The sequence below is a fragment of the Amia ocellicauda genome, chromosome 7 (genome assembly GCF_036373705.1).
Source record: "Amia ocellicauda isolate fAmiCal2 chromosome 7, fAmiCal2.hap1, whole genome shotgun sequence".
NCBI classification, from domain to species: Eukaryota; Metazoa; Chordata; class Actinopteri; order Amiiformes; family Amiidae; genus Amia; species Amia ocellicauda.
In genome coordinates this window covers 12467576-12491958 of record NC_089856.1, presented here as the reverse complement: position 1 = coordinate 12491958, position 24383 = coordinate 12467576, and the positions used below count along the sequence as shown (strand labels likewise).

Sequence of the window (24383 nt, the reverse complement as noted above, 5' to 3'; positions counted from 1 at the left end):
CCCAGGTATACAGGAATACACACCTCTAGGCCTGACTGTGTAGTAGGGCCTGCCACATACCCTGGAGATAGAGGAAAAAAACAAAAAACAAATACATCCTGTCACCTTTTGATGTTATGTTTTTTTTTTTGTTCTTCTCGCACCTTTGAGCTCAATTAGTATGGTTGGAGGGGACACCTCCTGTGATTTACTACATTAATGTAAAAAAATAAAGACATCAACAAAGAACAACTTGTTATCAGAGTAACGATCTTCGTCAGGTTTTCAGTTGTCTGTGCTGTGGCATTCCATTGATATTTCCGAGGTGCAGTGTGTTGTTAAAACTGCATTCTGAAATCTCCAGGCTTTGCCATTTTGGAAAAATAATGGGCCAGGAGTCTTTTTTTATAATTTATATTTTGTAAGTCACCCTGGGTGTCTGCTAAGAAATAAATAATAATAATAATAATAATAATAATAATAATAATAATAATAATAATAATAATAATAATATGCACTGGTGTTTCTGACTGACACACTAGCACCGTGACAGACTGGCTGACTCCCGCTCCAGCTTCCTGCCTGTCACCCCTTTATAGTCTAAATAAGTGACTGTCTGACTGACTCACATACTGCCTGAGGGGCTGAAATTGGGCCAGAGCACTATCGCTGTGTGGACTGGGCTGTGCAAAGAGGAGAATGCAATCACCATCCTGCACAACAGCACCTCCAACAGGAAGGCGTCAGTATGACCAGAAGCTGTGCCTCAGTTCCGATCAGTCTGTCGTGATAAACAGGGAATAATCCAGCGAGATTTACAGTCAAGGGGATTTGAAGATATAAAACAAAGTGGTGTTGGCCTAGGTGTGTGTGAACGTGTGTGTAAAAGCATTAAAAGAAACACTAAAAAGGTGTCTGGATAGAGCAAGAACGTGAATTGCAGCAATGTGGGTTTGTCATTAGCAGTGTTTTCCAGAGAGGGCATGTAGCTGTGTGCCTGGAGCTAGGCCTCAATGGGCCCAGTGTGTGTGAGGGAGCTACAGGAGGGCAGCACTGCTGTGCCCCGGCCTGAGGCACAGAGCAAGAACCCCCAGTCCGAGAAGGGGCTGCAGCCACACAATGCTGTCCCTTCAGCGCTCACTCCCAGAATGCAGCGCCCCAATAGCAAACCTCAACAGCTTGAGAGGCACACTGACGACAGACACACAACCATCGCCACCAGCCAAACCACACAACTATACACCAAAGGGAGCAGGAAATGGGAAAAAAACAGCATCACACACACACACACACACGGACACACATACATATTGCTCACAGTATCCCTAGGCTGTGGCAAACTGAGCAAAAACACTCAGAATACACACATTTAGACTGGTAATGTGAAAGGACTCTTAGGTGGATGTGTGTTCAAAGAAAGGGCTCGAATAACAGCACCATTGCAGACAAAGTGCAGCTTATTCCCCGCTTTGGCAGGGTCGGCTGCTTCTCAGAGACCATTTCTGTCAAGAGTGCACTCATGGTGTTTTTTCACAAGTTATTCAACACTTGGAACTGGAGCACACATGTTTTTCCAAAATCATGAAGTCAGCCTCTCTCTCAGGATGGCAGAACGCTGACCTGCCACCCCCGGCTTTGCCCACACCCCCTTTTAAAACGACACACCGCCCCTTTCCTATACAAGCCCCGCCCCCACCCACCCACCCCCCTCGCCATAGCCCCATCTCCGTCCCGCACGTGCCCAGTGCTGCCTCACGGAAAAAACGCCCATCTTCAAAGCTGGTCTCTTTATCTTTATCTGTCATCAGATAGGCTCGCCCTCTCTCTCTCTCTCTATCTCTCTCTCCCCCATCTCTCTGTCTCAGACTCTTTGCCTCTCTCTCTTGCCTCATCTCTCTTTTAGTTTTTCTTGGTTTTTTTACTCATTTAACACCTTCCTTTCTTCCAAGAAAAATCAAGAGAAAAACAAAAATTAGGACACAGCTTATCAACAGGATCAGAATTACCTATGAAGTCTTTCCAGGAAACAAAGATGTATATTTATTTGTGAACTATTTATTAGTTGAATACTTTACAATGCTCTGTTGAGAGAAGGCTGACAATGGAGCCATTCTGACTTATACGTTTCTCTTCCAGGATGTCCTTATTTGCCGTCACACACAGTTATTTTTCCTAGTATTTATTTATTTTAGAGACTAATACTAGACACCAATCTTACTGTCTTTATTGTCTCTGTAACACTGTGGTTAATCCACCGATGTGTCATGTGTACACACCCTGGTCTGAGACACACAAATAGGAACTCCAAGGGGGAAGCAGGTAGTTTAAAGGGAACTGGGACGGGTGGATGGGTGGTGGGGGGCAGAATGGGCTAGGGGTTAAAGCACTGCCAACTGGTAGAGAGGGAAGGTGGGCAGTAGATGCTGTGAGCGATTGATGCGGATAGAGTTAGGTATGGGATATAGAGAGGTAAAGGTCTGAGGTAAAGTTTTATAGAGCTGAGATCCAGGGAGAGGGAGGCAGTGAGAACTAGGGACTAAGACTAGGAGAGAGAGAGAAAGAGAGAAGGGGAGGGATGCAGTGTGTGCTAGTGGTTTAAGCCGAGGCACTGGGAGGGAGGGAAGGAGAGAGGGAAGTATATAGCCGTAGAATAGTTTCATGTGCTTTCAGTTTTTTTCAGCAAAAGGAAGGAAAAAAAAGCACACATTTAAAAAAGTAATAATATTTTTAAAAATAGAGGAAGTAGGGCTGTTAGCAAAACAAAAGCCCAGAGATGACTTGATTAGGACCAGCTTCTGTGGCCGGAACCAGACAGTCATTTGGTTATAAAGAAGTCTCATTCTGAAAAACTGAGCAGAGGGGGGGCAGAGAGAGAGAGAAAGAGAGAGAGGGTTGGGGCGGGTGGTGGGTACAGACTGATATTTACCAGCTCAACTGTCAATACCTGGCTAACAGTCACTCGAAACCTTTCACAATTACTGGGTACCTTGATTTGACTGCTACCCACCCTTCTTTCAATGCAATTGTAATGGCCTTACCACTGGCAGTGTGGGAGAGGAGCTGCTGAGAGGCTAGAGGGAGGGAATGAGAGAGGGAGAGAGGAAGGGAGGCAGTCATAGGAGTTTGGGACCTGGGAGAGAGAGAGAGGGAGGAAAGGAGGCAGTTGCTAAGAGATGGGTCTCTGGGAGAGGGAGAGGGAAATGGGGTGAGAGGGAGAGAGGACTAGAATGAAGGAGTGTAGGAGGAAGGAGAAATGGAGGGATGGAGGGAAAGTTGATTTTGGTTTGAGCTGAGGAGAAAGAGAGAGGGATGTAGTTTGGGATGCTATTCGTAGTGGTTAAAGCTGAGGGACCGGGAAGAACTACACACACAAATACACACACATACACATACAAACACACACATGCAGGCAGACACAAACTCTCTGACACACACACATTCACACACACACACATATATTCATACACATACAGACACACACAAATACACACACATACACATACAAACACACACATGCAGGCAGACACAAACTCTCTGACACACACACATTCACACACACACATATATTCATACACATACAGACAGACACAAAAACACAAACATACACACACACACACACACACAACATGCTCTCTCTCTCTCTCTCTCTCTCTCTCTCTCTCTCTCTCTCTCTCTCTCACACACACACACACACACACACACACACACACACACACACACACACATTATTGTTCAGAACTAGTCCTTGGCTGAAACCCAACACTTCAACTCAAGTTTTATATAAATAAATAAATAGCTACAATGTGCTGTTTGTTCTCAGCGGCGCTCAGACTACAGTAACCTTTATTTTCCCGTTATCTTTTTTATTTATTTTTTCCTGATTTTTCCATAAAAATGTGGCATTCATTTTTTTCATGCTCTTTTTTCCATTTCGTCTTGAAACCACTTCCCCTCCGAATCTCTCTAATTTTTATATCCCCCCAGAGAGCCCAAACCCGGCATGACAGCACACTGAATGTGAGCAAGAGAATGTGTGTCCTAGTGTATCTTTAAGTGTGTGTGTGTTAGCATTTGTGTTTTGATAGTGAGCATTTAAGAATGTTCGTGACTGGGCTTGGGATGATTATTTTAGTGTGTGTGTGTGTATGTGTGTATGTGTGTGTGAGGGTGTTTTTAATTATGTCAGTGTGTGTGTGAATATATTTGTGCTGGCATGAGTATCTGTGTACGTGTGTGTGTGTGTGTGTGACTGTCTGAAAGCTTCTGTTTAAGATTGTGCCTGTGTGTGTGTGTGTGTGTGTGTGTGTGTGTGTGTGTGTGTGTGTGTCTGTGTTAGTTTGCTCAGATTCCTCTAGGGGCAGTAGAGAACAAAGACAGAGAGCAGAAAACCTTAAAAACCTTTAAAGACAAGACTGAGCAGGCATTTATTTTTTCAGTTTTATGACACGCTTTTTAATTACTATTCTAAAGCATCGCAACAGAAATACAGAAAAAACAAATACTGATTATGCACTGTGTTGTCCTGGGGGCGATTTCCCACGCAGAAATTCAAATCTTGTTGGATTCCAAGAACAAAGCAGTCCTATGGGAAAATTATAGGTCTCCTTTCGGACATCCATAGGAAAATAATGCAGGACACCCATTCACAGGTAATATATTCCTTTAAGCAAGTCTATGGGATACTCTGTAGGAATCTGTAAAGGTTTGGTCCCTTAAATTCCTATATAATTAATCATGCCTTGACTCTTTAAAAAGAAATAAAAAAGTCAAAATAGTTTATTATTTTTCATCCTGAGGCCAGACTTATATCTTAGTAAATATTCCTCTCCTTCTCTCTCTCTCTCTCTCTCTCTCTCTCTCTCTCTCTCTCTCTCTCTCAGTCCATCTATCCCCCTCTCTAACCTCTAACCACCCCCTCCTCCTTTTTCAGTGGAAGCTCAGTAGTATTTCAGGGGCTCAGTCCAGATGTTATCTCATGGTAAGTGGCGATAATGGGCTTCCAGCTGTTTGTCTGAAGAGCTCAGATAATGACAGGGATCAAGCGATAACAGCCTTTGACACAGACGCACTGACACTCAGCCCAAATAAAGAGACACTGTCACCCACACAGACACACCAACACTGGCACACACACACTGACACACACACACTCACACAAAAACAGCAAAATGCACACCCAATGCGCACACACACATACACACACCCTTTTGAAAAGGAAAACAAACTTAATCGGCCCCCAAAAGGTACACCAACACACACTTGGTTTGGAACACAGCCCAAACAGACACAGGAACTTGGGTGACATTCACAGAGTCAACATCAAACCAACACAGCAAATAGAAACCAGTGAGAACGCAGCCGAGACCTCACATCTGTCCGTGACAATCAGGGTGTCTGTCTCACTGTGGGCTGGCCATCCCACTCAAATCTGTCACTTGTGTTAGGGCTGTAACGAGATACCACTTTCAGAGACGTCCGTTCACGCTGTTTCCAGTGCGTGACTGTGTGTCAGGTGTGCAAAATGTTACACCACCGCAACAAACAACATACACACACACACACACACACACACAGGCACAAAGATGGAATGGATGATTGTTTTTCCTCAGAGAGGGTGTGTACAGGTGAACACTGCCTTATTAAAGCCTCTTAAACACTCTGAACTCTCTCTCGCACCCTCTCTCTCTCTCTCTCTCCGGTCCCCCGTCCTTGTGTGTTAAACAGGTATTTCCAAAACCCCTGCCAACATTGCAGAAAGGGGAGGCTGCTCCAACCTGTCAACAGGGCTCATTTCCATGGAGACGCAGCCCCCGTAGGTGGGGACTGAGAGCACACACATACACATACACATACACATATACACACACACACACACACTGTGCAGAAGCTCCACTCTGGGGAACGATGCAGGCGCCCAAAGCCTCCTGGCTTGGCGCGGTCTGGCCGCCAGACGACAGCCTCTTGTTGTTGCAAAAACACAGACAACAATGAGGAAGCAGGCCAGGCCTCTCTCCTCTCCAAAGAAAGACAAACAAAGCCAGAAAAATAATAATACACAAAATAAATAATCCTCATTTAAAAAAAAAATCCACATTTGTTTGTCTATTGTTTCCCAAGTGTTGGTCTTCCAGGTCAAGTTCATTAGTCACTAACAAGGTTTTTTGTTTTGTTTTGTGGGTTCTTGTTATGCATCAGGGCAGTAAATTCTTCTCATGCCACATGTCACAACCTCTGCTCACTCTTTCCCCTACTGCTAAAGCTAACACTCTGAAGCTAATTGTAACTCTGTAGCCCTAATTCTAACCTTGGCCATGTCCTTAAAAATGAATTAGTGCCTCAGCCCTAAACCATCTCCTAGGCCACAGTCTAGGCCTTACCTGCACCACTTTAACCAAACCCTGACCCACACACAGCCAACCCTCGGCAGTCCCATTCCAATCTTAATCTCGAATCTAACACCCTGTCATCCTTACACTGAACCTGCCCCAACCCCTAACCCCAGGGATAACGCAAATCCTCAGTCTCTAAAGATAAACCGTTTCCCTAAGCCTATGACTCAAAAACAAGTCCCACCCTAGCCATGATCTTAACCACGCCAGCCATTACCCAACCTCAGCACACATTCAGAACTGGAACCCTGCCGTTTCATCTGTAACCCCTAATCTTAGCCCTGATTCGAGCTCTAACCCTCGTCGATGACTTGTTGGCCACAATTGACAGTGCTTTTTTCTCTCTTTTCAATGAGATAAATAACAAATCCAGTGTTCCAAATTACTGCCACTCTGACAGAGCCCTGGAATATTTATGACACATACACACACACATATCACACACCACACATTAACACACCACACACACATTAACACACACACTCTCAAACTCTCACACTCACAGTCGCAGACATACACACACATACAGACAATTAGCCTGTGTGTGTGTTGTGTGTGTGTGTCTGTGATCGTGTGTTTTCATGTGCGTGTGTGTGTGTGTGTGTGTGTGTGTTTCATAGGCAGGATGTGCTCTCAGATTCCTCAACACCAAGACCCAGCCCTGGGGCTCTCTTCCAGCTTCTTCCTAAAATACCACAGGATTAACTCCAGAGCGGAGGGGGGGTGTGCTGATTGACAGCTGAAAGACTGGCTCACAGCTCCGACAAGTTCTAACCAGAGGGAGTTAGGGGAAGAGGAGGAGGAAGGAGGGGGTTGGGTGGGGATACGGAGAGGGCAAGGGAGGAACTGGCGGTGTTGGTGTTGGGGGGGGGGTGGTGGGGGGCGTAATGAGTGAGCAGGGGAATTCGAAACAGCCCCCCCCCTCCCTCCTCACCTTACACAGCCTACCAACTCCATACCACCTCCTCATCACAATCATCCACATCTCTCAGCTGAGGGACCGTATTGACAGATAACTAATTAGATTTGTACATAACTGAAATGGGCCTCTAGTAGTAGTGGCAAACCTGCTACAGGACAACTGCTCCAGCATTACAACTAGAGCCCGACTGATACAGGATTTTTGGGTCTGATACCGATAAGCCACATTTCCCAATTACTGATATATCTGCCAATATTTACTTTTTTTAATAAAGAAAAAATACGTATGTTCTATACCTTAGAACAAAGACCAAGGCATATGAGCAATTTCACACACACATAGAAAATGTGCATGTTCTATACATTAGAGCAAACCAGTTAAGTGCTGGTTTGGCTTACATTTGCATTTTACACGTGTCAGGTTTTCTCAGGTTCACAAGTCCTCCTTAGTGCTCAATATTGCCGATACAACACAGGGGCAGGTTAAAGTGCAGGCAGCATAGCACAGCTGCATTTGTTTTAAAGAAATGTATTTTAAAATGCCCTCGGAAGTGTAACTTATTTAATATGTATGTTAAATGTATTGCAATACTAATCATAGCCAAAACACGATGTAGGATTTGAAATAGTTTCATAAATATCATGTATATTTTCAGTTTTATCCAACATCATCTGTGATTTGTGTTCACTCTCTTTTTCTTTAGATGTTTTACTATGATCTGAGCTTGCTTGTCATTTGAAGACTGGTATTGTTTGCTGGTATCCAGTCAACATCTTCAGTGAACAATTACTGTTTTTTTGTTTTATTTTAACTGCTATTGTGAATTTTGAAAAGCGATTTTATTTTTAATTTTAAGCAATTAACTTTTCAGTAAAAATGTGCCTCTATGCCATAGTATATGGTAATCCTCAGTCATGAAAATAAACAATAATCAAAACCATGGATACTCAAATGCAGCACAGCTTTCAAAAACACTTTCTATTGGTTATGAGTGTTTTAGTAAAACACATGTTTATTGGTTTATGAGCCCTGTGTTTCTCAATGTGTGTGTGTTTGTTTCACCACGGCGCTCAGTAGTGTGTGTGCGGCGCTGCTGTGCTGAGAATCAATCGAAAGCTTCCAGCGAAAACTAAAGCACCATAACTATGTTAAAAAATAATGGTAAATAATTATAATAACAACTGTAAAAACAAAGAAACAGGTATTTATGTATTGTCTGAAGTCTGAGGAAGGTTTTTATGGTAATTTGAAAAAAGTTTGAGAAAATAAATTGGTGCATTATCGGCCGATACAGATATTTATGTAAAAGGCAAATATCGGACAATAATATTGCTGCTCCGATATATCTGTCGGGCCCTAATTACAACACACACCCCGAAAAAACTAAAAAAAAATCACAAAGAGATTTAATTTTGAAACATTCACAAAAGGCCTGGTGAGGCTCAAGGAGTTTGTCCTTTCAGAAACCTCTCTCTTCCCTGTGATTAGCAGAGGCAGCCAAAGTTCACACGAGCGAGCAGAGCTATTAAAATATTATGTTTTGTTTGGTTGCATTTTTTTGTGTGTGTGTGTGCGTGCGTGCGTGTCTTTTGAGGCTCAGACTCCGGCGAAGTACAGGATAGAGCAAAATACAACACAGAGACACGTCATAACGATTGAAACGGCCCATTGTCCCGCTAATTAGCAGGTAGAGACAGCAGGCCCACGGCACCACCTGCACCCCCAGGCAGCAACAGGAACGGGCCACACCCACGCACAGAGCCCCAGCGCCCATCTGTGACTATCTATCTATCTGTCCAACTGTCTAACTATCTACCTCTATCACTATCGATCTATCTATGTATACCTATCTAGCTATCCGTCTTTATCCATACACGCTGCCTTAAAAGAGACAAATGCAGGAACAAGGACAAGAACAAGAACAAGAACAAGAACAATGGAGTGTTTGGTTATATTCCAGGGCACGTTAGTCTATAGATGTGTGTGTGAGGGGAGGAGAAGGAGGGTTGGCGGACGGTGTAATACAGGCGCGGTTCAAGCGAGTCTGAGCCCAGTGAATGGGGGCTGTCAGTACGGCCACAGTGGAAAAAGCCCCAGTTTAGTGGAACTCTCAGGGACGGACAACAGAGGCCCCTGGCGACGGCACTCTGGAAAATATGACAGCTTTCCGCCCCACTGAGCCGCCATGTCAACACATTCCGTTATTTTCCTTTAAATTTTCTTTCCTTTTTTTTCTTCACGTCTTTCGCCCCTGACTTATTTCATACCTCCCGTGTATAAAGAGAGCCTTGTTCTTCTGGTTCCAGACTCACAAGAGGGAGGCCTGCTTTGCCTGCACAGTGGCTGGGCAACAGATCTCCTTTCACAAGCTGCCCATGTGCCATGCTCTTCAACACCCTGGAGTGTTCATGGTATATATATATATATATATATATATATATATATATATATATATATATATACAGTGAGGGAAAAAAGTATTTGATCCCCTGCTGATTTTGTACGTTTGCCCACTGACAAAGAAATGATCAGTCTATAATTTTAATGGTAGGTGTATTTTAACAGTGAGAGACAGAATAACAACAACAAAATCCAGAAAAACGCATTTCAAAAAAGTTATAAATTGATTTGCATGTTAATGAGGGAAATAAGTATTTGATCCCCTATCAATCAGCAAGATTTTCGGCTCCCAGGTGTCTTTTATACAGGTAACGAGCTGAGATTAGGAGCACTCTCTTAAAGGGACTGCTCCTAATCTCAGCTTGTTACCTGTATAAAAGACACCTGTCCACAGAAGCAATCAGTCAATCAGATTCCAAACTCTCCACCATGGCCAAGACCAAAGAGCTGTCCAAGGATGTCAGGGACAAGATTGTAGACCTACACAAGGCTGGAATGGGCTACAAGACCATCGCCAAGCAGCTTGGTGAGAAGGTGACAACAGTTGGTGCAATTATTGGCAAATGGAAGAAACACAATATAACTGTCAGTCTCCCTCGGTCTGGGGCTCCATGCAAGATCTCACCTCGTGGAGTTTCAATGATCATGAGAACGGTGAGGAATCAGCCCAGAACTACACGGGAGGATCTTGTTAATGATCTCAAGGCAGCTGGGACCATAGTCACCAAGAAAACAATCGGTAACACACTACACCGTGAAGGACTGAAATCCTGCAGCGCCCGCAAGGTCAGCAGGGGATCAAATACTTTTTTCCCTCATTGTATATATATATATATATATATATATATATATTTAAATCAATGGATTCATCAGACTCTTACTGTCTGCTACCCCACAATAATTGTGGAGGGTCTGGAACCAAGTCTCCAGCCATGAAAGCAGGATCTGTGTCTCTGGGTTCCTTCAACAAAAGGTTTGGCGAGAATTCTGGGACCGGTTCCTTTCTAAAAACCCAAATGCTCAGCCCAGATGATCACATACACGCACCACATACACAGAGTAGCCGAGCAGTGTGTCAGATTGTCAGAGGGGGGTGTAGGTGGGAACCAAGGAATGAGAGAGAGAGACGTGGTGAAGGACAAAGGAAAAAGGGAGGGAGGTCCTAATTAAGGTAAAAAAAAAAGAACGAGAACTTGTCAATACAAAGCAAGGTTACGAATGAGGCAAGGCCACTCTGCCCGTGTTGAGCATCTGGTCACTGGTATGTAATCGATTCCAGAACTTCCTCCAGCTGTTTCTTGAAGGATCACAGTGAGCGAACGATTCGTCTGATCTTTACTGATAAGCATTTTGGCGATGTGTTAATATACAATAAAAATAATACTAATAAACTCCCCCTTTCAAAAAACAAACAAAAAACAATACTGAGAGAAAGAGACACAAACAAGCAGATAAACCAATTGAATGAGTTCACTTACACAGAGCTGCCATCTCCTTGGGGAGGTCTGCCCCAAACCGGCCGAACAAACTGCTATTGGCCAGCAGGTCGAAGGGAGAGTGGCTTCGGATGGAGTTGAAGGCGAATGGGTACACGGCAGGCGGGAAGCCGGTCATGTGACCCACCTGGCGCTCCCTGTTGGTAGCCATGGCAACGGGACACCCACTGGCCCTCCCCCAGGGGAACAGGCCCAGCTGTCAGGTGCCGCCGAGGGAGCCAATCGTAAGCGAGCGACGGTCACCTGTGTCCGTACGATTTGCTCACGATCTCGGTTTCTCTCCTTACGAAGCTGCGATTGATTGACAGGTCCTCTCTCGCTTGGGTAAAAACTTAAAAAACAAGAACAAAAAACTCTTTTAGGCCTTCAGAGTATCCAAGAGATGACCTGGAGTCCAACAGAAGCCACAGACCTTCTGATGCTGGTTTACAATAAGAATAGGGCTGCTGAGGCTAAAGACGTTGACAAAAATATATAAACTATAGAAAAATGAGGTGTTAATGCAGTCTTAAAAATAGGCTCTCAGGAGAGGTCAAAACTGCAGTCGTGTCTACCACAGCACTGTGCGCTGTGTATTTTGTGACAATGACCTCGAGGTGACCTGCAGTGTGTGGAGGACTGAGGTTGGAGCATGTGCGCTCACATGTAGGACAGAGCTGCCAGTTCCCAGCGAGGAGGCCAGGAGAGGGGACCCACTGGGGAGAACAAGTTTGGAGAGCCCCTCCTGACACCAAGGTCCCGTGCTCAGGGCTTCTTTCGTTTTGGAGTTGTTTCTTGACCAAGCTGAAGGGTGGGTTTGTGATGAGGCTGGCTGATGACTGCCAGAACTTCTTTTCTTGGTGCGTTGAGAAAAATGTAAGACCTAGAGAGAAAGAGGGGGGTTATTATTGTTGTTAAAATAACATTTATTGTATACTATATACTACACATATAGGTACACCTTTGTAAAAAAAAAAAAAAGTTTATAATTCATGAAGATTATACTCAAAAAACAGTAAACAAACTGTAGGGAGAAAACATTTCTGTGTGTTCAACAAACAAAGTTTACCTCACATCAATTATTTTGTTTTTAAGGGGAGACAAAGGCACACAGAGTAATTTACAAAAGATGTGCAAGCTTTTGTCTGTGATTATATGGAGGGAGAGAGAGGGCTGCGGGGGGCAGAAAGAGGTGAAAAGAGGGGGGAAAGAGAGGGAATGAGGAGGAGAGAAAGGGAGAGGGGGAGAAGGAGGGATGAAGGCAGTAAAGAGGGAGGAGGGAGGGGAGAGAGAGAGAGAGAGAGAGAGAGAGAACACTCCTGTGTCTCGAGTTTTGAAAGGAGTCCAGCTTGCTCTGTGATTCCAGGCTTTGCCATATGATTTAAATCACCAGAACCCCACTATAAAGAACTCCTCTGTTCCTCCTGCCAGTCTGATACTGCCGGCTGCCCTGGGGCCAGGGGCCCGAACACGGGTTCGACAGCCTGAGAGAGAGAGAGAGAGGACCAACTGGTCACCCACTTAACCCATTCCAGTCCCTCAGCTACAGCCACACAACCCACTCTACTGCCGCCCACTCTGCCTGGCCCTCATCAAAAATCACCAGCCCTCTCTCCCTTTCTCTCTCCCATCAGTGCTAATCAGTAGCACACATGGTCTCTTTCCTGCCTCTCTCTGTCACCCGGCTCTAAATATCAGTCCACAGTGCCTCCCTCCGTCTCCCAGTGCTAGCTGGCTGTGCGCTGCATAAGGAAGATCACAGGACCTACAAGGGAGGCAGGATCTGAGGGCTCCCTTCTATTGTGGAGGAATGGAGTCGTTCGTAAAGCTGCCCGGACACGATCCTTTTTTCTTTTCTTTTTTTCTTTTTTAAGGAGTGGGTGTGGGCAGCCCTGGTTGAATGCGGTACACAAAAACAACGGGAGGCCAGAGCATTCCGCATTTGGAAGTGCTTTGGCTTGTTAAAGCACAGAAAAGCCCATAAAAAATAAGAAAAAAAAGAAAAAGAAAGAAAGAGTCCTGAAAGAGTGCTCACAACACCAAACCAAACCCGTCACTCAAACCTACACCGGCAGCAAAAAAAATAAGTGTGCAGTTACAGGATGTGGGCACTGGGGGGCACCAAGATGGGAAGGCAGGGTGGCACCGTGCCATGCAGGGAAACAGCCGCCCCAACACACACACACACACACACCTCCCCCCTCCCCTTCTTCTCTCTCTCCTCTCTTTCCACAGAGCCAGTTAATTACAGCCTACCGCTGCAGGCCTCTTCAAACCACCACTAATTTAGAGTTCCATTACAGTAAACTGTTCCACATGTGAATCCAGAACGCCAGGCGGCTGGGGTGGCCACGTTTCAGGAAGGAGAAGCACAGACGGAGACAGGCAACCCACCCCCACCCCTTGCCACCGCTACCACTGCCACCCCTCTCCCCCTACCCCCCTCTCTGTGCCTCATGCTTTCTCCTGCTTCTCGCCTTCTCTTCTATAACCCCATCTTTCTATTTAATTTCTGCACCCCCCCACCTCCTTCATTTTTCGGCTTCTTCTCCTCCCTCGTCTCTTTCTTGTGTTCTCTTTCATCCCTCTCTTCTTTCTGTTTCATTTAGTTTCTCTCGCTCTTTGCTTACGTCTTCCCAGATGTCTGTTATAAGAGTTATAATTAAATTGTAAGCCCTCTATTCTACTCGAGAAGCCCCCCTCTCTCTGTCTGTCACTTTGTCAATCTTTCCCTCCCTCCCTACACCCCCCCTCCCTCCCTCCATCACCCCTCTCTCAGCCTCTTCCAGTCCCTTTGTTCTTTGTGTGACAACATAAACAATAATACAAAAATAATAATAACAGTGTAGAGACGCAACCCCTTTATGAACTCCACAATCATCTGCCCATCTCCCGCCCCTTTCTGTCTCTGTCATGCAAACAGTGAAAAGCAAAACAACCATCACTGTGCATTTACACTCCACACACTGACTTTTCTCTACACCCCCCAGTCTGATTTAAACCTCCCTTTATTTTCTCTCTCTCTCACTCCCGTTCACTCAGTCCCATTCGTTTTGAATAGGAAACCGGCTTGTGATAAACTATCAAATTGATTTAATGTGCAGTTTTGTTTTGTTTTTTGATGCACCCATATGGTGTAGGAACCAAGCAATGCACCACTGCAAACATGGGCTTTCCACGTTCACGTTCACCAGGAACTATAAAAAACAGGTCCTATTACAATGGAGAGATAGAGAAAGAAACAGTGAAAGAAAAGCAAAAAAGGTTGCATGAGAAAAGAGGTCTTCCAAAAATGTACTTGTTATGGCCAGCCTCTAGTGAAGGTTAATAAGATTTGAGCACACAAAGAGATGGGCCTGTTTGATAATGAATTGCTTGGATTTCCTCTATAACTTGCTACATCTTCTGGATTTATTATGGTCCTATTTTAGCATGACTGTCCAAAAAGCACATTTCTAAAATAACATGTTTATAGCTTTCTTCACAGTGCAAGAAAGAAAGAAAGAAAGAAAGAAAGAAAGAAAAGCACCACTAATAAAATATCTAACACTTAAGTGTATAATCTAATGCGCATTGTGTACTGAATTAGGAAGGGCAAGAGAGGTGGATTTTAAAAGAAACGTTCACATATCGAGAGGAACATAAATAAACTCAAAGTAATGAGCACCAGGTCCGGCGTTTTTAATGAGCCTCGGGAGCCAAAGGAAAAGTACCGCAGACCAGCCTGTTCCTTTTGGGATACGCACCTTGGGCCGCCAACAAAAGCCGCTATGTGCCCGGCCTCAATGCTCTCTTTATGAAGGCAGGCCGCTGGCAGGGCGGGGGAGCCGCAATGATCTCATCCCCCCTCGGCCTGACCCAACCTGCCGGGGAGAGACGCGCTGCTCGGCGCCGCCTTGGGGGGTAGCAGCGGCTGCCGGGCCCGCTTCGGGAGGATTAAAAGCGGCTTGACTTGTGTTAAAAACTCGGGGCTTTCCACGGTTTCCAGGGAGGTCGGGGGTTTTTGTAGTTGTTTTTTCTCCGGGAGGGGGGCGGCATCCCATTGACTACCTACCAAGATTAAGAGCTGAGAGTCAGTACTGACAGCTTTCTGAAAGATACGGGCCTGACAGTACAGACGGCACGGCATCTGAAACGGGTGCTACTTAGTCATTAACAATAATTGTACGTATTATAATAGCCGAAATACTTTGCGGCTACTGAGAAGCAAACATCTGTATTTTTTCTAAACATACGCTATTATTTTTATTAATATAAGATGTCACAATAACTGAATACACAGTGGAACCAGCTACATAGACTTAACCCCTTCAAAGTGCATATGAGCCGAAAAAGCAAGAGACGTGTGGTACAGCACAGACAGAAAATGCCATATGAGACCAGAACCTGTCATACACGACCATAAAATGGCACAAACGAGCAAAAAACATTATACACGACCAAGAAATGGCACAATCAACGGCGAAGTCTCGAAGCGCACAGCCCAAATCCATCCATATTACTGCATTGTTAGCTGGTGCAAGTTTCAGCAAAATTGCATTATAATTTAGGCTATAGAAGTCATTATTTACAACCAATTTTAAAATGCCTTTAAAAAGAATGGCGGCATGTTCACGGAATGCCGAATGTGTGGGCACATGCGCCCCATAGCATCGGCAGCGAGGATTTACAGGCGTTTGGATTATCACACATTGAAACATACACACAGACCAGGTGTGTTTCTAACATAAGCAGGTTTACTATCTGAGCCATTGAAACTGTTCTTTTCTCCTACTTTGCAGCACTAATATTGTGGTTGTATTAGTCTACAGGTGACCACAGAGTCATTTTCTTTTGCTGGATTATTATTATTATTATTATTTTTATTTTTTCAAGAAAATGTCCATCAATAACTTTGAACAGGAGTTAAAAACAAACTCTGATATCTGAACTGACCTATTTGAGGATATGGAAATAGATTGGTGTACAATGGCGTATCATACTTGTCTAGATGCATAAGGGTATCAGTTAGACTGTACTTACTCGAATACAAACCCAGCACTTTTTTGTCATGGCGAGAAGTGGGTAAGTGGCTGGCTCATATAGAGACTGGGTTTAGGTAATATTATTACTAATTGATCCTTTCAGTTAGGCCACCAACGGCCTTTTTTGTTTTTCTAAGAAAAGTTGGGAAACAAGTTCACATCAAATAATGTATTTATTTTTTATTATAAATATATTGTACATACTTAATATATTGTAATACATATCTATGTATGGTAGGGGTGGTGTGCCGATGTTCTCACGATGTTCAGGTGGTTTTGGCAGTTGATGATGCACGTTAATGGGCACCCTTGCTACCAGCAAAGAGAGAGTGATAACCAGAGTAAGGCTTTCAGACAGAGGGAAATCCCTGCAGCCCCTGGTTAGAGCTGAATTTACCAATGTTAACCACAATCTGAAACTCCAGTTGAAGACACACAAATTATTGGAAGGATTACATATTTTTTTTAGGTTTAGGTTTTTAAAACAAAATTCTACCACTACTAATAAAACTAATAATAATAAACATTGTACATCATTTCCCTCATAGTCTTTTTCTAATGGTCTCTCTGGGCACATTTTCTCAAATCTTTGTCCTGCACACATAAAGCAGTAAGTACCTGCCCACTGTTACAAGAACCCACATACTTCAAATGCAGAGAGGAGCCAGAGAAGAGCGCATTGTACCACTGACAGCAAAAACAACTTCTTGCTGTGAAACCTCCCATTTAAGCAAAACAAACAAGAAAAACAGCTAAAAATAAAAGCTTTTCTGGTAAATAAGGAGTGGTTCCCCATTTGGTATTGACCTCCCCTCAAAAAAAACAACAATACAGAAAACAGAAATGACACAGACCTGAAAATCTGGACGTGCTGAGTGAAGAAAGTGCCGACAAAGTAAACTGAAAAGAAAGAAATTGAAAAGAAATCAAGGTGTTTCAGGAAGGCACCAACCACAAAACCAAAGGACGTGGTTTATTCTGCAGTTAAAACCTCCAGTTTTTCTTTTTTTAACCATCCCCTCTCTTTCTCTCTCTCTCTATGAAGAATCGAAAGCTTTGGTGGACTGGGGCCCGTTTGAGTCTAACCATTCAAAAGTAAAGGTCTGAACTGTGATTATTTTTTTTTTGGACTGAGTCAGGGTGACTTTTGTCTGATGCCAAATACAAACAGATGAAGAGAAACTGTTCGATAAGCCTGTCGGGTGGCAAGTGAAGAAGAGATGCTTTAACTTTATATAGGCCAACAGTCCATTAATCTGACTTTAGTTTAAACAGCGTATCCAGTGACTGTAACCTTTTCACAGGATAACACCGCAGGACTGGGACCACCTGCCTTGGTCGTCCTGGTGTATCTGACACCCTGTGATCCGACCCTGGTGGGGGGGGGGGATAGGATGGAGGAGCTACTAAGCAACCAAGCCTCAAATGCCCCCTCTCTAGTTTGTTACCTTTCCTGTCTTCTAAGCCTCATAAACAATGCCTGTATGTGCCCAAAGCAACAGTGAAATTGTGGTGAAGTATCAACCAAGACCAACCATTTCCTTGGAAATCCAAGACAAGGCAAGAAAAAGGTGAGAGAGAGAGAGAGAGAGAGAGAGAGAGAGAGAGAGAGAGAGAGAGAGAGAGAGAGAGAGAGAGAGACTGTCTGTGTGTGTCTCCGCTGCACCCCGGCGGCTGTACCGCGCTGACCCGACCCGCACCCCTCTGACCCTGGGCAGGCCTAGGGCAGGGTTCACAGTGAGGGTCACCCCAGTCCCAGTCCTGCACCGCTGGCTGTAAGCAGGGTCAGAGGTCAGCCCTAATTGACACGTTCTGCTGTCACATTTGATTTCTTTCTTTCCTTCTTTCTTGTTCTTTTTTTTATTTTTTACTTCCGCCTTTTGTTTCTTTATCTCGGCAGTATGGTAAAATATACTACATTCAGTCTGACATTTTAAAAGTTTACTTCTGATCAATTGTTTTCCTCTCAGGCAGAGATGTGTGTCTGTCTTGGTGTCGGGGGTTAATCCTTTAATCCGCCTAACTGACAGGACGCATCCGGCCTTTTTTAACATTTTTATTAAGCATATCGATTGGTATTGAGAAAGGTATTTCAAATTAAATCAAAAGAATGAAAACATAATCTGACATTATAATGAATCACTACAGTTTGCTATCAGAGACATTAATGTTATTATCGTTGATTTTATACCCATGAAATAATGCCACCGCTTAAGTGAGGATAATTGGCAGAAATAAAATAAAAATTAAAAAATGAATCGTAAACCAATACAGTAAAAAGAGTACAAACTAAATTCCTTAACAGATCTACAGAGAGCGGTTGGTGAAAAGAAAAGAAAAAACAGACAACGAAAGAAAGAAAGAAAACAGAAAACACTAAATGCTGGTCGCGTTCTTGTAGCGCAGATTTCCAGTTCTGCGCAGATCTGCAGAATCCCACCGATCCCATTGGTGGAGCAGCGCAGACCCGCGCAGAACAGCGAAAAACTGCGCTACACCAACGCGACCGCTGTTCCGCCGCTGCCTCGCCGCTCCGCAGCGCAGCCGAGCCCCGCATTGCACACAGAGGACACCCATCACCAGCGCCCCGCGTCTCACTGCGGCAACCACGGCCTGAAGTGGGAGAGCCAGGCCGCCCCAGGGGCTACGCTGCGTCGTGTGTAAGGGGATCTGTCTTATCAGTGTAGAGATCAAACAGTCAATCCGTGATTTATTTATTTATAGTGCATTTTAAGCGTCCCAGCCTCTCACAGTGTTGTGTTACAGTTCAGACTGTGTACTAGCAAGCACCCATTCCCCACCCTGCAGAAGTGTGTGTGTGTATATGTGTGTAACAGGGAGAGGCTGGGAGACAGGTGCTGTCAGACAGGCAGTGCAGGCCCAGGTCACAGAGAAGTGCTGAAATGCAGTGATTTCCTGACACGCAGACAGAGAAAGAAAGAGAAAAGGAGGGAATGAGAAAGGGGAGGGGTAGAAACCAGTCAGATAGATCAGCCTGGGGTGATGTCTGTCTTGAAACAGGAAAAAATTAAATAATGATGGCACGGTGAGAGCAGGCAATGCACTGGTAAACACCTCTCTCTCTCTCTCTCTCTCTCTCTCTCTCTCTCTCTCTCTCACACACACACACACACACACACTTATCTCCTGCCTGTGTCTGTGGTTCCCCTTAACTTCTATTGTACTTGAGATGCCACTACAAATCCACTGGAATCCTGTCCTCTGATCAGCTAGCACCTCCTCATTCACTCTTCAACACACCTTCTCCTACCCTGAACGTAAAACCACCAAAATGTCCATCTTCAGCAAACTATTAATTATAATAATATTTAATTTGCTTATGTAAACTCTGAGATAAAGCCTCTCAAGAGAGTCATGTGACACCACCTCACTTGTTTCCGCAAAGATCAAATAGGTCAACATTTTATCAATACTTTGTGTACTGCAAATCCAGTTTGAGCTCATTTCACGCAGTGTCAAGTGGTGTAGCCTTTAACAGCAGTGAGTGGGGAGTGGTGGGGAAGGAGAGTCTATTTTTAAGGCATCCAAATACTGAATTTCAGAAGAGGCAGTGGGAAACAGAATGAACATCAGTACCACTGTTGTCATGAGTCCTGGGGGCAGGGGTGGTGGAGGAGGGATAGGGTGTCAGAATATTGACCATCGCTTCCTGCTTAATTACAGGTCCGAGTGAGGGAAAGGGTACTTGGGATTTGCCCCCAAACTATGGGACGGCTCAAAAGAGATGGAGGGAGGAAGGAAAGGTGAGGGGGGTAGGGTCTTTAAATCTACCCTAATCCACACAGACCTGTGCTGGCCCACATGCAGCCACAGATGCACACAGACACGCAGACGGATACAGACACGCCAAGAGACACGTACTCCATCATTTTCACATCAAGCACTCTGTCAGAGACCTGCGGCTACTTACTCACCTATACAAAGCGAAGAGAAAAAACAGAGAGAGAGAGAGAAAGGTAGGATGTCTGCTATTCAATAAAATGGAAGCAATAAAATACATCTTTTTTTTTTAATTTACCCTTCCCATCTCACCCCCTGATAAGATTGATTATCAGTTCAGCTTTTCACCAGGAATCTTGGTTCAGTTTAGGGCATGGGGGGTGAGGACAGCACACACACACATATTTCTGAAATCACGCAACATGAGGCACATCCACTCCTTTTCATCGCTATCCCCCCCTCCCATCACAGGCAGAGCAGGGGCTCGGACAACAGTAGGCCGCCTGGCCCAGCTCTAACTGGCAACGCTCACAGGAGGGTGCTGTTACAGGGTGGCTTGAGCCAAACCCAGTTGGCTTGAGCCCTCCCCCCAATCCTGGCAGTGCTCAGCCAATCGCATACATGCCGGCCGCCTAGGGGAAAACCCAACCTAGCATGTGCAGTCTGACACCGCCCCACCACTTGGATTTGAACCACCATCCCAGACATGCCTCTGAGCCCCCTGTCCTCACAGACTCCCCATCAGAGCTACAAGCCTACTATGCCTAAAGACCAAGAGGTGGTTGAACACGGTCAGAGAGGCATGACGTCACCGAACTGAGATCATACATGACAGGCATGCATGGATTAACACTGTGGAGACTGGTAAATTGAGTTCCAGGTGTCCCATGTGATCCAATCCACTGTTTAATTTGTTACCTACAGCAGAACTCCCCTAATGCCCCCTGTCAGAGGCGGAACTGTGCAGTCATTGCTGTCTTCATTTTGCAAATCTTTGAAGGCACTAGTTTCCACAGCTCCGTACCCCCCGCCCCCCATGCACCATATCCCATCTCCACCCTCTCCCCGCCCAGAGATATGGAGAGAGCCCACCACACTACAGCATCTCAGGTCTGTAATACCTATGGAGTTGAACCCTGCACAGGAGTCTAATTTACTATCCGACTATAGAACACTCTCAAAGCAGGAAGTCTGCAGGGGGAAGCTAATCAGAGACGCACTCACACTTCAGTCTCAAACCTGTCCCTGTGCATCTCCCAAATACACCCCTCCTGCCTCCCAGCTTTGTTCGGGATCCTGTGGGTACTCCACAGTGCTACAATTGGTCTAACCTAGCAGAGGAAAACCAGGAGAGATGACAGTGACCCACAACAGGGGCAGAGGGTTACAGTAAACAGGTAAACAAGGGCATCTGCCAAGAATAATAATAATAATAATAATAATAATAATAATAATAATAATAATAAGAGACAGATCCCCTGTGGAGCCAGACAGACATATCCACTCTTTCTATCTCTCAGTTCTCCCTATATTCGTCCTGTATTTCTACCCCTCTTTTCGCTTTCCTTTCTAGTCATCCCTCTGTCTCACGATATTTATTTTGCATTCCTTCTTTCAATCCTAACAATGTTTTGTTTTGTTCCCTACTACAGTCTCTCCCTGCACCCCACCCCCAGCAGTGTGGCGGAGCCGGTGACGGCCCGAGTGACAGTGAGAGTGCGGAGCGTGGCGACAGTGCCAGGGTATGGAGGCGGGACAGTGTGCGTCAGCGCTGCTGCAGCGATGAGGGTCTAATCTCAGCCTCTCAGCCCTGGAACTAGAGGAACCAGTTCCATCTCTCTCTCTCTCCCTCTTTCTCTTTCTCTCTCTCTCTCTCTCTCTCTCTCTCTCTCTCTCTCTCTCTGTGACTGAATCCAACAGCCCTGAAACACACTGGCATAGAGCTACACCAAGACACACAAGCTTTACACACATTGGCTGTGAGAGATGCTCTTTCCAGCTACGGGAACCGAAAGCATCAGAATACTGTCCATTCTGAAGAGTTATGTATGTGTCTATCTGTTTATCTATGCACACACCTGCAGTCTGGGTAGGATAATGTAATTTTCTTTACTGTCCATAAAACTGATAGGCAGACAGACAGAAGGACAGACAGACACAGATTTAAAACTATAAATAATTTCTGCCACTCTGTCGCCACGAACTGTAGGCAATGTAGGCACAATATTGGTAATTACAATGTTAAGCCCAAAAGCAGACCACAGCAATCCCCCGTACAGCCCTCATAATGAGTCACAGTACTGAAGCGCACAAGGAAAAAGACCCAGTCTGGGCTCTGTATTTTCCACAGTTTCCACTGGTGTACTGGAGTGCCACTTCTGCCAGGTTCACTCACAAAGCTTCTCCCAGAACTGCTCCATAATATGTACCACATTCTGACATATTGCCCCCCACCTCTCTTCCCCACCACCAATACACTGTACCACAAATTATCTCGCTTGCTCTCTCTCTGTCTCTCTCCCTTACACATTCTCACTGACAACCTCACATTTAATCTGGTGCAGCTTGGAAAGTCTGATCAGCTTTCAGTCTCTCTCTCTCTCGCTCTCTCGCTCTCTTGCTCTCGCACTCTCTCTCTCTCAATCTCTGTCTTCAATTAGCTTTCGAAAAACTTTTAAACTTTTTTCTTCCCCCCTTTGCTCTCCCTCAAGCTCTCCCTCAGCCTCCCCCCTCCTCTCTTCTCTCTCTCCTTTTTCTCCTTCTCAGTTGTCCCTTTCTTCCTTTTCCCTCGGTCTTTGCCTCTTTCACTTTTTGTTTCTTTCCTCCTCTTTTTTGTGCTGTCTGTTCTTGCTCCAACTTGCTCTGACCCAAGACAAGAGAGAGGAGCAGGCGAGAGCCCAGCACAACAAAAACAACGCAAGCAATAGAAAAAGGAACAAAAGATTTCATTGGGGAAACAAAAATTTAAAAAAAGGAATTTACCTCACTCACCCCTTGGTCCCAAGTTGGTCTGACAGAAAAGACCGACAGACAGATAGACACAGGCAGACAGGCAGACGGGACATCCAGACCAAGAGGGGACAGAGAGATGAATGAGAGGGGGGGTCTTCTGTCTTGTACTGCGCGTCCCTTTTTGCAACACAAAAGTTAGTCACTGGCACTCTTTCTCCGTCTCTCTCTCTCTCTCTCTCTCTCTCTCTCTCTCTCTCTCTCTCTCTCTCTCTCTCTCTCTCTCTCTCTCTCTCTTCTCTCTCTCTCTCCCCACACTCTCTCTCTCTCTCTCACACACACACACACATATATACACACACACACACACACACACACACACAGCCGCTCACTAAGAAATCATTATGCACTCCGATTCATAAACCCAGCCAGTCCCACGTGACCCAGACACTCCAAATATACAGCACATTTTTTCACAAACCACAGAATGCCTGCAGGGGAAAGAAAGATTCAGAAAAGCTAAACGTGCTGTTTTTTATTCCTCTCTCTCTCTCTCTCTCTCTCAGCCTCTCCCTCTCCCTGTGCTCAGTCCTCATCTCTTTTTCTCCCTCCTTCCCCGCCTGCTCTCTCTCTTTCTTTCTCTTCCTGTTATCTTTCAGTCTGTTTCTCTTTTCATCCTTCCTCAGCTATCTTTCGTTTGTTTTGTTCTTCCCTCTCTCTCTCTCTCTCTCTCTCTCTCTCTCTCTCTCTCCTTCCATCTTTCTCCGTTTTTCCTATTTCCCCAGAGGTGTCTGTCGGTCTGTCCCCCTATCTATCTATCTGTCTGACTGCCTGTGTCTCTCAGTCTGTCTGTCTATGCTTCAACTGTGATTTCATATGACCGTGTGTGCGTCTATATCTGTGCATCAATGTGTGAGTAACCGTGTCAGTGTGTTATTGTGGGTGTCTGTATCTTCCATTCGAAGTGCGCCTTTGTACCTGTGTGTTCTTGTATGGGTCAGTGTCTGCCCACGTGTGTCCACTGTCTTTCTATTTCAGTACACGTCAGTGTGCGTAGCCACTAATGGTACATAGCCAAAGAGTTTTATGATGTCTAAACTCTGAAGTGGGAAAAAAGCAGATTCATATTTCAAGAAGACAAAGACAACAAACTCCCCTGACAACATTTAAATACCAAAATAAATAAAAAATTCAGAGGGTTCACACTGTTCCAATAAGTTGAACTCCTAAATAATCACAGTTTGCCAAAGTTCATCATTGATAGTTTCTTTTCAGCTCTCCAGATATACTATCATGCTGTTTTATAGTCGTACACTAGTTTTCTACAAAACAATCACAAAAGACCTGTCTTTGTCTTTCTATAGTTTGTTTAAAAAATAATTAAACTAAAAGGAGAAAACTATTATCTTGTTTTGGCTGTAACAACAAAACCGGGGGCAAGAAATGATGCTGTGCTGAATCTGTTATGCACTCGCTGCCCATCTTTAAAAGTGTGTGAGTGGGT

The 24383-nt window shown here is 44.8% G+C and overlaps 1 protein-coding gene across 2 annotated transcripts in view; it reads right to left on the bottom strand.

The window, feature by feature from the left end:
- Positions 1-23103, bottom strand: part of rarga (retinoic acid receptor gamma a) — a 55726-nt gene extending 32623 nt beyond the window's left edge. The window contains exons 1-2 of one of the 2 annotated variants that reach the window (XM_066708456.1): positions 22913-23103; positions 11169-12048 (exon numbers count right to left, since the gene is read on the bottom strand). In XM_066708456.1, coding sequence (XP_066564553.1) covers positions 11169-11337 — 169 coding nt within the window. In that variant the 5' untranslated portion in view covers positions 11338-12048; positions 22913-23103. The remainder of the gene's footprint in view (positions 1-11168; positions 12049-22912) is intronic. The other variant, XM_066708457.1, reaches the window with a different exon arrangement.
- Between the last annotated feature and the right edge of the window lie 1280 nt (positions 23104-24383).